We start from the raw sequence: 13,817 nt of genomic DNA on the forward strand, positions 1-13,817 counted from the left end.
GCACCTGGTGACACAGACAGGTTAAACACACACCTGGTGACACAGACAGGTTAAACACGCACCTGGTGACACAGACAGGTTAAACACACACCTGGTGACACAGACAGGTTAAACACACACCTGGTGACACAGACAGGTTAAACACACACCTGTATATAGTATAGACTAGCATAGCCCAAAGTGTTTGTGATAATTGCTCTTTAATCTCTCGACCAATGAAAATGCTGAGGGTATACAGCACCCTGCTGTTTTTACTATTCTCTATTCTCTGGTTGGCTGACGTCTAACAGGGAAACAGAAGTCTGATGCAGAGGTCACGGAACCTCTGCTCGGTACCTGTTGTCACTAATCACTATGGAAACCTATTCCCTATATAGTACACTACTATAGACCAGAGCCCTATTCCCTATATAGTACACTACTATAGACCAGAGCACTATTCCCTATATAGTGCACTACTTTAGACCAGAGCCCTATTCCCTATATAGTGCACTACTTTAGACCAGAGTCCTATTCCCTATATAGTGTACTACTATAGACCAGAGCCCTATTCCCTATATAGTACACTACTTTAGACCAGAGCCCTATTCCCTATATATTGCACTACTATAGACCAGAGCCCTATTCCCTATATAGTGTACTACTATAGACCAGAGCCCTATTCCCTATATAGTGCACTACTATGGACCAGAGCCCTATTCCCTATATAGTGCCAGGGCCATAGAATTAGGAATTAGAATAGTAAATATTTAAAATATAATTTAATATTGGGTCCAAACGGAGTAAGAGAAGTGCTTTTTCCATGTCAGATGTAACGATATATCCTGTCATTTGAGACAAAGCTTTGTCATTGTTAAATAGGGTTACAACTATTTATGACATTTTTTTATTGAGACACACACAAGTGATCGAATACTAAAGTCAATTCGGATATTCGAATAATCCTGAATACACACACGGGTTACACAAACACATATTAAAACACACACACACACACACACACACACACACAAACACACACACACACACACACACACACACACACACACACACACACACACACACACACACACACACACACACACACACACACACACACACACACACACACACACACACACGACATGATCAATACCTTCCCTCCATACATCTCATCCATGGGGGACAGAAGACCCGATGGCAGGACAGACGTGTGTATTTCTGATCCAGACATTCTTCTGGTCCAAGGTACTGGTCCGTACGGGGTTTGGCAGGGATGATGATGGTGGGGGCAGGGGTCGTAGGGGCAGAGGTGGTTGAAGGGGCAGGGGTCGTAGGGGCAGAAGTGGTTGAAGGGGCATGGAATTTGGGGAATTGAATGTTCTTTGTTGAAGACTGCTTTTCAGAAGTGCTCCCCTGGGAAGAGTTCAGAGGTCAGAGTTTAGAGATGGAGCCTCAGTTGGTATGACATCTGAGATACAGGTCATTTTATACAGGGACAGGAGATACAGGTCATATTATACAGGGACAGGAGATACAGGTCATATTATACAGGGACAGGAGATACAGGTCATATTATACAGGGACAGGAGATACAGGTCATATTATACAGGAGATACAGGTCATATTATACATGAGATACAGGTCATATTATACAGGGACAGGAAATACAGGTCATATTATACAGGGACAGGAGATACAGGTCATATTATACAGGAGATACAGGTCATATTATACAGGGACAGGAAATACAGGTCATATTATACAGACAGGAAATACAGGTCATATTATGCAGGAGATACAGGTCATATTATATAGACGGGAGATACAGGTCATATTATGCAGGAGATACAGGTCAAATTATACCGGAGATACAGGTCGCATTATGCAGGAGATACAGGTCATATTATGCAGGAGATACAGGTCATATTATACAGGAGATACACGTCATATTATGCAGGAGATACAGGTCATATTATACAGGAGATACACGTCATATTATGCAGGAGATACAGGTCATATTATACAGGGACAGGAGATACAGGTCATATTATACAGGAGATACAGGTCATATTATACAAGAGATACAGGTCATATTATACAGACAGGAGATACAGGTCATATTATACAGGAGATACAGGTCATATTTTACAGACTGGAAATACATGTCATATTATACAGGGACAGCAGATGCAGGTCATATTATTCAGGGACAGGAGATACAGGTCATATTATATAGGGAAAGGAGATACAGGTCATATTATACAGGAGATACAGGTCATATTATACAGGAGATACAGGTCTTATTACACATGAGATAAAGGTCATATTATACAGGAGATACAGGTCATGTTATACAGGAGATACAGGTCATATTATACAGGAGATACAGGTCATATTATTCAGGGACAGGAGATACAGGTCATATTATACAGACAGGAGATACAGGTCATATTATGCAGGAGATACAGGTCATATTATACAGGAGATACAGGTCATATTATACAGGAGATACAGGTCATATTATACAAGAGATACAGGTCATATTATACAGACAGGTGATACAGGTCATATTTTACAAACAGAAGACACAGGTCATATTATACAGGAGACACAGGTAATATTATACAGGTGATACATTTCATATTATACAGGAGATACAGGTCATATTATACAGGGACAGGAGATACAGGTCATATTATACAGGAGATACAGGTCATATTATACAGGAGATACAGGTCATATTATACAGGAGATACATGTCATATTATACAGGAGATACAGGTCATATTATACAAGAGATACAGGTCATATTATACAGGAGTCAAAGGTAATATTTTACAGACAGGAGATACAGGTCATATTTTACAGACAGAAGACACAGGTCATATTATACAGGAGACACATGTAATATTATACAGGTGATACAGGTCATATTATACAGGAGATACAGGTCATATTATACAGGAAATACAGGTCATATTATACAAGGACAGGAGATACAGGTCATATTATACAGGAGATACAGGTCATATTATACAGACTTGAGAAACAGGTCATATTATACAGGAGATACAGGTCATATTATACAGGAGATACAGGTCATATTATTCAAGAGATAAAGGTCATATTATACAGACAGGAGATACAGGTCATATTATACAGGAGATACAGGTCATATTATACAGACAGGAGATACAGGTCATATTATACAGGAGATACAGGTCATATTATACAAGAGATAAAGGTCATATTATACAGACAGGAGATACAGGTCATATTATACAGGAGATACAGGTCATATTATACAGGAGATACAGGTCATATTATACAGGAGATACAGGTCATATTTTACAGACTGGAAATACATGTCATATTATACAGGGACAGGAGATACAGGTCATATTATACAGGAGATAAAGGTCTTATTATACAGACAGGAGATACAGGTCATATTATACAGAAGATAAAGATCATATTATACAGACAGGAGATACAGGTCATATTATACAGGAGATACAGGTCATATTATACAGGAGATACAGGTCATATTATACAGGAGATACAGGTCATATTATACAGGAGATACAGGTCATATTATACAGGAGATAAAGGTCATATTATACAGGAGATACAGGTCATATTATACAGGAGATACAGGTCATATTATACAGGAGATAAAGGTCATATTATACAGGAGATACAGGTCATATTATACAGGAGATACAGGTCATATTATACAGGTGATACATTTCATATTATACAGGAGATACAGGTCATATTATACAGGGACAGGAGATACAGGTCATATTATACAGGAGATACAGGTCATACAATACAGGAGATACATGCCATATTATACAGGAGATACAGGTCATGTTATACAGGAGATACAGGTCATATTATACAGGAGATACAGGTCATATTATACAGGAGATACAGGTCATATTATACAGGAGATACAGGTCATGTTATACAGGAGATACAGGTCATATTATACAGACAGGAGATACAGGTCATATTATACAGACAGGAGATACAGGTCATATTATGCAGGAGATACAGGTCATATTATACAGGAGATACAGGTCATATTATACAGGGACAGGAGATACAGGTCATATTATACAGGAGATACATGTCATATTATACAGGAGATACAGGTCATATTATAGAAGAGATACAGGTCATACTATACAGGCAGGAGATACAGGTCATATTTTACAGACAGAAGACATAGGTCATATTATACAGGAGACACAGGTAATATTATACAGGTGATACATTTCATATTATACAGGATATACAGGTCATATTATACAGGGTCAGGCGATACAGGTCATATTATACAGGAGATACAGGTCATATTATACAGGAGATACAGGTCATATTATACAGGAGATACATGTCATATTATACAGGAGATACAGGTCATATTATACAGGAGATACAGGTCATATTATACAGGAGATACAGGTCATATTATATTGGAGATACATGTCATATTATACAGGAGATACAGGTCATATTATACAAGAGATACAGGTCATATTATACAGGAGTCAAAGGTCATATTTTACAGACAGGAGATACAGGTCATATTTTACAGACAGAAGACACAGGTCATATTATACAGGAGACACATGTAATATTATACAGGTGATACAGGTCATATTATACAGGAGATACATGTCATATTATACAGGAGATACAGGTCATATTATACAGGAGATACAGGTCATATTATACAGGAGATACAGGTCATAATATACAGGGACAGGAGATACAGGTCATATTATACAGGAGATACAGGTCACATTATACAGGGACAGGAGATACAGGTAATATTATACAGGAGATACAGGTCATATTATACAGGAGATACAGGTCATATTATACAGGAGATACAGGTCATATTATACAGGAGATACAGGTCATATTATTCAGGGACAGGAGATACAGGTCATATTATGCAGGAGATACAGGTCATATTATACAGGAGATACAGGTCATATTATACAGGAGATACAGGTCATATTATACAAGAGATACAGGTCATATTATACAGACAGGTGATACAGGTCATATTTTACAGACAGAAGACACAGGTCATATTATACAGGAGACACAGGTAATATTATACAGGTGATACATTTCATATTATACAGGAGATACAGGTCATATTATACAGGGACAGGAGATACAGGTCATATTATACAGGAGATACAGGTCATATTATACAGGAGATACAGGTCATATTATACAGGAGATACATGTCATATTATACAGGAGATACAGGTCATATTATACAAGAGATACAGGTCATATTATACAGGAGTCAAAGGTAATATTTTACAGACAGGAGATACAGGTCATATTTTACAGACAGAAGACACAGGTCATATTATACAGGAGACACATGTAATATTATACAGGTGATACAGGTCATATTATACAGGAGATACAGGTCATATTATACAGGAAATACAGGTCATATTATACAAGGACAGGAGATACAGGTCATATTATACAGGAGATACAGGTCATATTATACAGACTTGAGAAACAGGTCATATTATACAGGAGATACAGGTCATATTATACAGGAGATACAGGTCATATTATTCAAGAGATAAAGGTCATATTATACAGACAGGAGATACAGGTCATATTATACAGGAGATACAGGTCATATTATACAGACAGGAGATACAGGTCATATTATACAGGAGATACAGGTCATATTATACAAGAGATAAAGGTCATATTATACAGACAGGAGATACAGGTCATATTATACAGGAGATACAGGTCATATTATACAGGAGATACAGGTCATATTATACAGGAGATACAGGTCATATTTTACAGACTGGAAATACATGTCATATTATACAGGGACAGGAGATACAGGTCATATTATACAGGAGATAAAGGTCTTATTATACAGACAGGAGATACAGGTCATATTATACAGAAGATAAAGATCATATTATACAGACAGGAGATACAGGTCATATTATACAGGAGATACAGGTCATATTATACAGGAGATACAGGTCATATTATACAGGAGATACAGGTCATATTATACAGGAGATACAGGTCATATTATACAGGAGATAAAGGTCATATTATACAGGAGATACAGGTCATATTATACAGGAGATACAGGTCATATTATACAGGAGATAAAGGTCATATTATACAGGAGATACAGGTCATATTATACAGGAGATACAGGTCATATTATACAGGTGATACATTTCATATTATACAGGAGATACAGGTCATATTATACAGGGACAGGAGATACAGGTCATATTATACAGGAGATACAGGTCATACAATACAGGAGATACATGCCATATTATACAGGAGATACAGGTCATGTTATACAGGAGATACAGGTCATATTATACAGGAGATACAGGTCATATTATACAGGAGATACAGGTCATATTATACAGGAGATACAGGTCATGTTATACAGGAGATACAGGTCATATTATACAGACAGGAGATACAGGTCATATTATACAGACAGGAGATACAGGTCATATTATGCAGGAGATACAGGTCATATTATACAGGAGATACAGGTCATATTATACAGGGACAGGAGATACAGGTCATATTATACAGGAGATACATGTCATATTATACAGGAGATACAGGTCATATTATAGAAGAGATACAGGTCATACTATACAGGCAGGAGATACAGGTCATATTTTACAGACAGAAGACATAGGTCATATTATACAGGAGACACAGGTAATATTATACAGGTGATACATTTCATATTATACAGGATATACAGGTCATATTATACAGGGTCAGGCGATACAGGTCATATTATACAGGAGATACAGGTCATATTATACAGGAGATACAGGTCATATTATACAGGAGATACATGTCATATTATACAGGAGATACAGGTCATATTATACAGGAGATACAGGTCATATTATACAGGAGATACAGGTCATATTATATTGGAGATACATGTCATATTATACAGGAGATACAGGTCATATTATACAAGAGATACAGGTCATATTATACAGGAGTCAAAGGTCATATTTTACAGACAGGAGATACAGGTCATATTTTACAGACAGAAGACACAGGTCATATTATACAGGAGACACATGTAATATTATACAGGTGATACAGGTCATATTATACAGGAGATACATGTCATATTATACAGGAGATACAGGTCATATTATACAGGAGATACAGGTCATATTATACAGGAGATACAGGTCATAATATACAGGGACAGGAGATACAGGTCATATTATACAGGAGATACAGGTCACATTATACAGGGACAGGAGATACAGGTAATATTATACAGGAGATACAGGTCATATTATACAGGAGATACAGGTCATATTATACAGGAGATACAGGTCATATTATACAGGAGATACAGGTCATAATATACAGGGACAGGAGATACAGGTCATATTATACAGGAGATACAGGTCACATTATACAGGGACAGGAGATACAGGTAATATTATACAGGAGATACAGGTCATATTATACAGGAGATACAGGTCATATTATACAGGAGATACAGGTCATATTATACAGGAGATACAGGTCATATTATTCAGGGACAGGAGATACAGGTCATATTATGAAGGAGATACAGGTCATATTATACAGGAGATACAGGTCATATTATACAGGAGATACAGGTCATATTATACAAGAGATACAGGTCATATTATACAGACAGGTGATACAGGTCATATTTTACAGACAGAAGACACAGGTCATATTATACAGGAGACACAGGTAATATTATACAGGTGATACATTTCATATTATACAGGAGATACAGGTCATATTATACAGGGACAGGAGATACAGGTCATATTATACAGGAGATACAGGTCATATTATACAGGAGATACAGGTCATATTATACAGGAGATACATGTCATATTATACAGGAGATACAGGTCATATTATACAAGAGATACAGGTCATATTATACAGGAGTCAAAGGTAATATTTTACAGACAGGAGATACAGGTCATATTTTACAGACAGAAGACACAGGTCATATTATACAGGAGACACATGTAATATTATACAGGTGATACAGGTCATATTATACAGGAGATACAGGTCATATTATACAGGAAATACAGGTCATATTATACAAGGACAGGAGATACAGGTCATATTATACAGGAGATACAGGTCATATTATACAGACTTGAGAAACAGGTCATATTATACAGGAGATACAGGTCATATTATACAGGAGATACAGGTCATATTATTCAAGAGATAAAGGTCATATTATACAGACAGGAGATACAGGTCATATTATACAGGAGATACAGGTCATATTATACAGACAGGAGATACAGGTCATATTATACAGGAGATACAGGTCATATTATACAAGAGATAAAGGTCATATTATACAGACAGGAGATACAGGTCATATTATACAGGAGATACAGGTCATATTATACAGGAGATACAGGTCATATTATACAGGAGATACAGGTCATATTTTACAGACTGGAAATACATGTCATATTATACAGGGACAGGAGATACAGGTCATATTATACAGGAGATAAAGGTCTTATTATACAGACAGGAGATACAGGTCATATTATACAGAAGATAAAGATCATATTATACAGACAGGAGATACAGGTCATATTATACAGGAGATACAGGTCATATTATACAGGAGATACAGGTCATATTATACAGGAGATACAGGTCATATTATACAGGAGATACAGGTCATATTATACAGGAGATAAAGGTCATATTATACAGGAGATACAGGTCATATTATACAGGAGATACAGGTCATATTATACAGGAGATAAAGGTCATATTATACAGGAGATACAGGTCATATTATACAGGAGATACAGGTCATATTATACAGGTGATACATTTCATATTATACAGGAGATACAGGTCATATTATACAGGGACAGGAGATACAGGTCATATTATACAGGAGATACAGGTCATACAATACAGGAGATACATGCCATATTATACAGGAGATACAGGTCATGTTATACAGGAGATACAGGTCATATTATACAGGAGATACAGGTCATATTATACAGGAGATACAGGTCATATTATACAGGAGATACAGGTCATGTTATACAGGAGATACAGGTCATATTATACAGACAGGAGATACAGGTCATATTATACAGACAGGAGATACAGGTCATATTATGCAGGAGATACAGGTCATATTATACAGGAGATACAGGTCATATTATACAGGGACAGGAGATACAGGTCATATTATACAGGAGATACATGTCATATTATACAGGAGATACAGGTCATATTATAGAAGAGATACAGGTCATACTATACAGGCAGGAGATACAGGTCATATTTTACAGACAGAAGACATAGGTCATATTATACAGGAGACACAGGTAATATTATACAGGTGATACATTTCATATTATACAGGATATACAGGTCATATTATACAGGGTCAGGCGATACAGGTCATATTATACAGGAGATACAGGTCATATTATACAGGAGATACAGGTCATATTATACAGGAGATACATGTCATATTATACAGGAGATACAGGTCATATTATACAGGAGATACAGGTCATATTATACAGGAGATACAGGTCATATTATATTGGAGATACATGTCATATTATACAGGAGATACAGGTCATATTATACAAGAGATACAGGTCATATTATACAGGAGTCAAAGGTCATATTTTACAGACAGGAGATACAGGTCATATTTTACAGACAGAAGACACAGGTCATATTATACAGGAGACACATGTAATATTATACAGGTGATACAGGTCATATTATACAGGAGATACATGTCATATTATACAGGAGATACAGGTCATATTATACAGGAGATACAGGTCATATTATACAGGAGATACAGGTCATAATATACAGGGACAGGAGATACAGGTCATATTATACAGGAGATACAGGTCACATTATACAGGGACAGGAGATACAGGTAATATTATACAGGAGATACAGGTCATATTATACAGGAGATACAGGTCATATTATACAGGAGATACAGGTCATATTATACAGGAGATACAGGTCATATTATTCAGGGACAGGAGATACAGGTCATATTATACAGGAGATACAGGTCACATTATACAGGGACAGGAGAAACAGGTAATATTATACAGGATATACAGGTCATATTATACAGGAGATAAAGGTCATATTATACAGGAGATACAGGTCATATTATACAGGAGATACAGGTCATAATATACAAGGACAGGAGATACAGGTCATATTATACAGGAGATACAGGTCATATTATACAGGAGATACAGGTCACATTATACAGGGACATGAGATACAGGTCATATTATACAGGAGATACAGGTCATATTATACAGGAGATACAGGTCATATTATACAGGAGATACAGGTCATATTATACAGGAGATACAGGTCATATTATACAGGAGATACAGGTCATGTTATACAGGAGATACAGGTCATATTATACAGGAGATACAGGTCATATAATACAGGAGATACAGGTCATATTATACAGGAGATACATGTCATATTTTACAGGAGATACATGTCATATTATACAGGAGATACAGGTCATATTATACAGGAGATACAGTTCATATTATACAGGAGATACAGGTCATATTATACAGGAGATACAGATCATGTTATACAGGAGATACAAGTCATATTATACAGGAGATACAGGTCATATTATACAGGGACAGGAGATACAGGTCATATTATACAGGAGTCAAAGGTCATATTTTACAGACAGGAGATACAGGTCATATTTTACAGACAGAAGACACAGGCCATATTATACAGGAGACACATGTAATATTATACAGGTGATACAGGTCATATTATACAGGAGATACATGTCATATTATACAGGAGATACAGGTCATATTATACAGGAGATACAGGTCATATTATACAGGAGATACAGGTCATAATATACAGGGACAGGAGATACAGGTCATATTATACAGGAGATACAGGTCATATTATACAAGAGATACAGGTCATATTATACAGACAGGAGATACAGGTCATATTATACAGGAGATACAGGTCATATTTTACAGACTGGAAATACATGTCATATTATACAGGGACAGCAGATGCAGGTCATATTATTCAGGGACAGGAGATACAGGTCATATTATACAGGGAAAGGAGATACAGGTCATATTATACAGGAGATACAGGTCATATTATACAGGAGATACAGGTCTTATTACACATGAGATAAAGGTCATATTATAAAGGAGAAACAGGTAATGTTATACAGGAGATACAGGTCATATTATACAGGAGATACAGGTCACATTATACAGGGACAGGAGATACAGGTAATATTATACAGGAGATACAGGTCATATTATACAGGAGATACAGGTCATATTATACAGGAGATACAGGTCATATTATACAGGAGATACAGGTCATATTATTCAGGGACAGGAGATACAGGTCATATTATACAGGAGATACAGGTCACATTATACAGGGACAGGAGATACAGGTAATATTATACAGGATATACAGGTCATATTATACAGGAGATAAAGGTCATATTATACAGGAGATACAGGTCATATTATACAGGAGATACAGGTCATAATATACAAGGACAGGAGATACAGGTCATATTATACAGGAGATACAGGTCATATTATACAGGAGATACAGGTCACATTATACAGGGACATGAGATACAGGTCATATTATACAGAAGATACAGGTCATATTATACAGGAGATACAGGTCATATTATACAGGAGATACAGGTCATATTATACAGGAGATACAGGTCATATTATACAGGAGATACAGGTCATATTATACAGGAGATACAGGTCATGTTATACAGGAGATACAGGTCATATTATACAGGAGATACAGGTCATATTATACAGGAGATACAGGTCATATTATACAGGAGATACATGTCATATTATACAGGAGATACAGGTCATATTATACAGGAGATACAGGTCATATTATACAGGAGATACAGTTCATATTATACAGGAGATAAAGGTCATATTATACAGGAGATATAGATCATGTTATACAGGAGATACAAGTCATATTATACAGGAGATACAGGTCATATTATACAGGGACAGGAGATACAGGTCATATTATACAGGGACAGGAGATACAGGTCATATTATACAGGAGATACAGGTCATATTATACAGGAGATACAGGTCATATTATACAGGAGATACAGGTCATATTATACAGGAGATACAGGTCATATTATACAGGAGATACAGGTCATATTATACAGGAGATACAGGTCATATTATACAGGAGAAACAGGTCATATTATACAGGGACAGGAGATACAGGTCATATTATACAGGAGATACAGGTCACATTATACAGGGACAGGAGATACAGGTAATATTATACAGGAGATACAGGTCATATTATACAGGAGATACAGGTCATATTATACAGGAGATACAGGTCATATTATACAAGAGATACAGGTCATATTATTCAGGGACAGGAGATACAGGTCATATTATACAGGAGATACAGGTCACATTATACAGGGACAGGAGATACAGGTAATATTATACAGGATATACAGGTCATATTATACAGGAGATAAAGGTCATATTATACAGGAGATACAGGTCATATTATACAGGAGATACAGGTCATAATATACAAGGACAGGAGATACAGGTCATATTATACAGGAGATACAGGTCATATTATACAGGAGATACAGGTCACATTATACAGGGACATGAGATACAGGTCATATTATACAGGAGATACAGGTCATATTATACAGGAGATACAGGTCATATTATACAGGAGATACAGGTCATATTATACAGGAGATACAGGTCATATTATACAGGAGATACAGGTCATATTATACAGGAGATACAGGTCATGTTATACAGGAGATACAGGTCATATTATACAGGAGATACAGGTCATATTATACAGGAGATACAGGTCATATTATACAGGAGATACATGTCATATTATACAGGAGATACAGGTCATATTATACAGGAGATACAGGTCATATTATACAGGAGATACAGTTCATATTATACAGGAGATAAAGGTCATATTATACAGGAGATACAGATCATGTTATACAGGAGATACAAGTCATATTATACAGGAGATACAGGTCATATTATACAGGGACAGGAGATACAGGTCATATTATACAGGAGTCAAAGGTCATATTTTACAGACAGGAGATACAGGTCATATTTTACAGACAGAAGACACAGGCCATATTATACAGGAGACACATGTAATATTATACAGGTGATACAGGTCATATTATACAGGAGATACATGTCATATTATACAGGAGATACAGGTCATATTATACAGGAGATACAGGTCATATTATACAGGAGATACAGGTCATAATATACAGGGACAGGAGATACAGGTCATATTATACAGGAGATACAGGTCATATTATACAAGAGATACAGGTCATATTATACAGACAGGAGATACAGGTCATATTATACAGGAGATACAGGTCATATTTTACAGACTGGAAATACATGTCATATTATACAGGGACAGCAGATGCAGGTCATATTATTCAGGGACAGGAGATACAGGTCATATTATACAGGAGATACAGGTCATAATATACAAGGACAGGAGATACAGGTCATATTATACAGGAGATACAGGTCATATTATACAGGAGATACAGGTCATATTTTACAGACTGGAAATACATGTCATATTAT

General features: G+C 36.1%; 2 protein-coding genes and 1 long non-coding RNA gene across 6 annotated transcripts in view; 2 read left to right on the plus strand and 1 right to left on the minus strand.

Moving 5' to 3' along the window:
• The window catches only part of cfi (complement factor I), a 28,543-nt gene that overhangs the window by 12,941 nt on the left and 1,785 nt on the right, over nucleotides 1-13,817 (minus strand). Inside the window, exon 2 of the mRNA XM_055901207.1 lies at nucleotides 1,136-1,395. Within this exon, the coding sequence (XP_055757182.1) occupies nucleotides 1,136-1,395 (260 nt within the window). The remainder of the gene's footprint in view (nucleotides 1-1,135; nucleotides 1,396-13,817) is intronic.
• Nucleotides 1,402-10,173, plus strand: LOC129835534 (uncharacterized). 4 transcript variants are annotated; one of them, XR_008756431.1, is made up of 5 exons: nucleotides 1,402-2,096; nucleotides 2,401-2,537; nucleotides 2,828-5,694; nucleotides 5,741-6,610; nucleotides 7,844-10,173. It is a non-coding gene; the product is annotated as an uncharacterized LOC129835534 (long non-coding RNA). The 4 variants fall into 4 exon arrangements; XR_008756433.1 differs by having other exon boundaries at nucleotides 2,828-5,185; nucleotides 5,232-6,610; XR_008756432.1 differs by having other exon boundaries at nucleotides 2,828-3,180; nucleotides 3,227-6,610.
• LOC129835533 (uncharacterized) overlaps nucleotides 12,135-13,817 on the plus strand; it is a 2,703-nt gene continuing 1,020 nt past the window's right edge. The window contains exons 1-3 of the mRNA XM_055901208.1: nucleotides 12,135-12,197; nucleotides 12,515-13,257; nucleotides 13,381-13,817. The exon at nucleotides 13,381-13,817 is cut by the window's right edge and continues 1,020 nt beyond it. Of these exons, the coding sequence (XP_055757183.1) occupies nucleotides 12,827-13,257; nucleotides 13,381-13,817 (868 nt within the window). The 5' untranslated portion in view covers nucleotides 12,135-12,197; nucleotides 12,515-12,826. The remainder of the gene's footprint in view (nucleotides 12,198-12,514; nucleotides 13,258-13,380) is intronic.

This window comes from Salvelinus fontinalis, chromosome 36, assembly GCF_029448725.1.
Source record: "Salvelinus fontinalis isolate EN_2023a chromosome 36, ASM2944872v1, whole genome shotgun sequence".
Lineage (NCBI taxonomy): Eukaryota > Metazoa > Chordata > Actinopteri > Salmoniformes > Salmonidae > Salvelinus > Salvelinus fontinalis.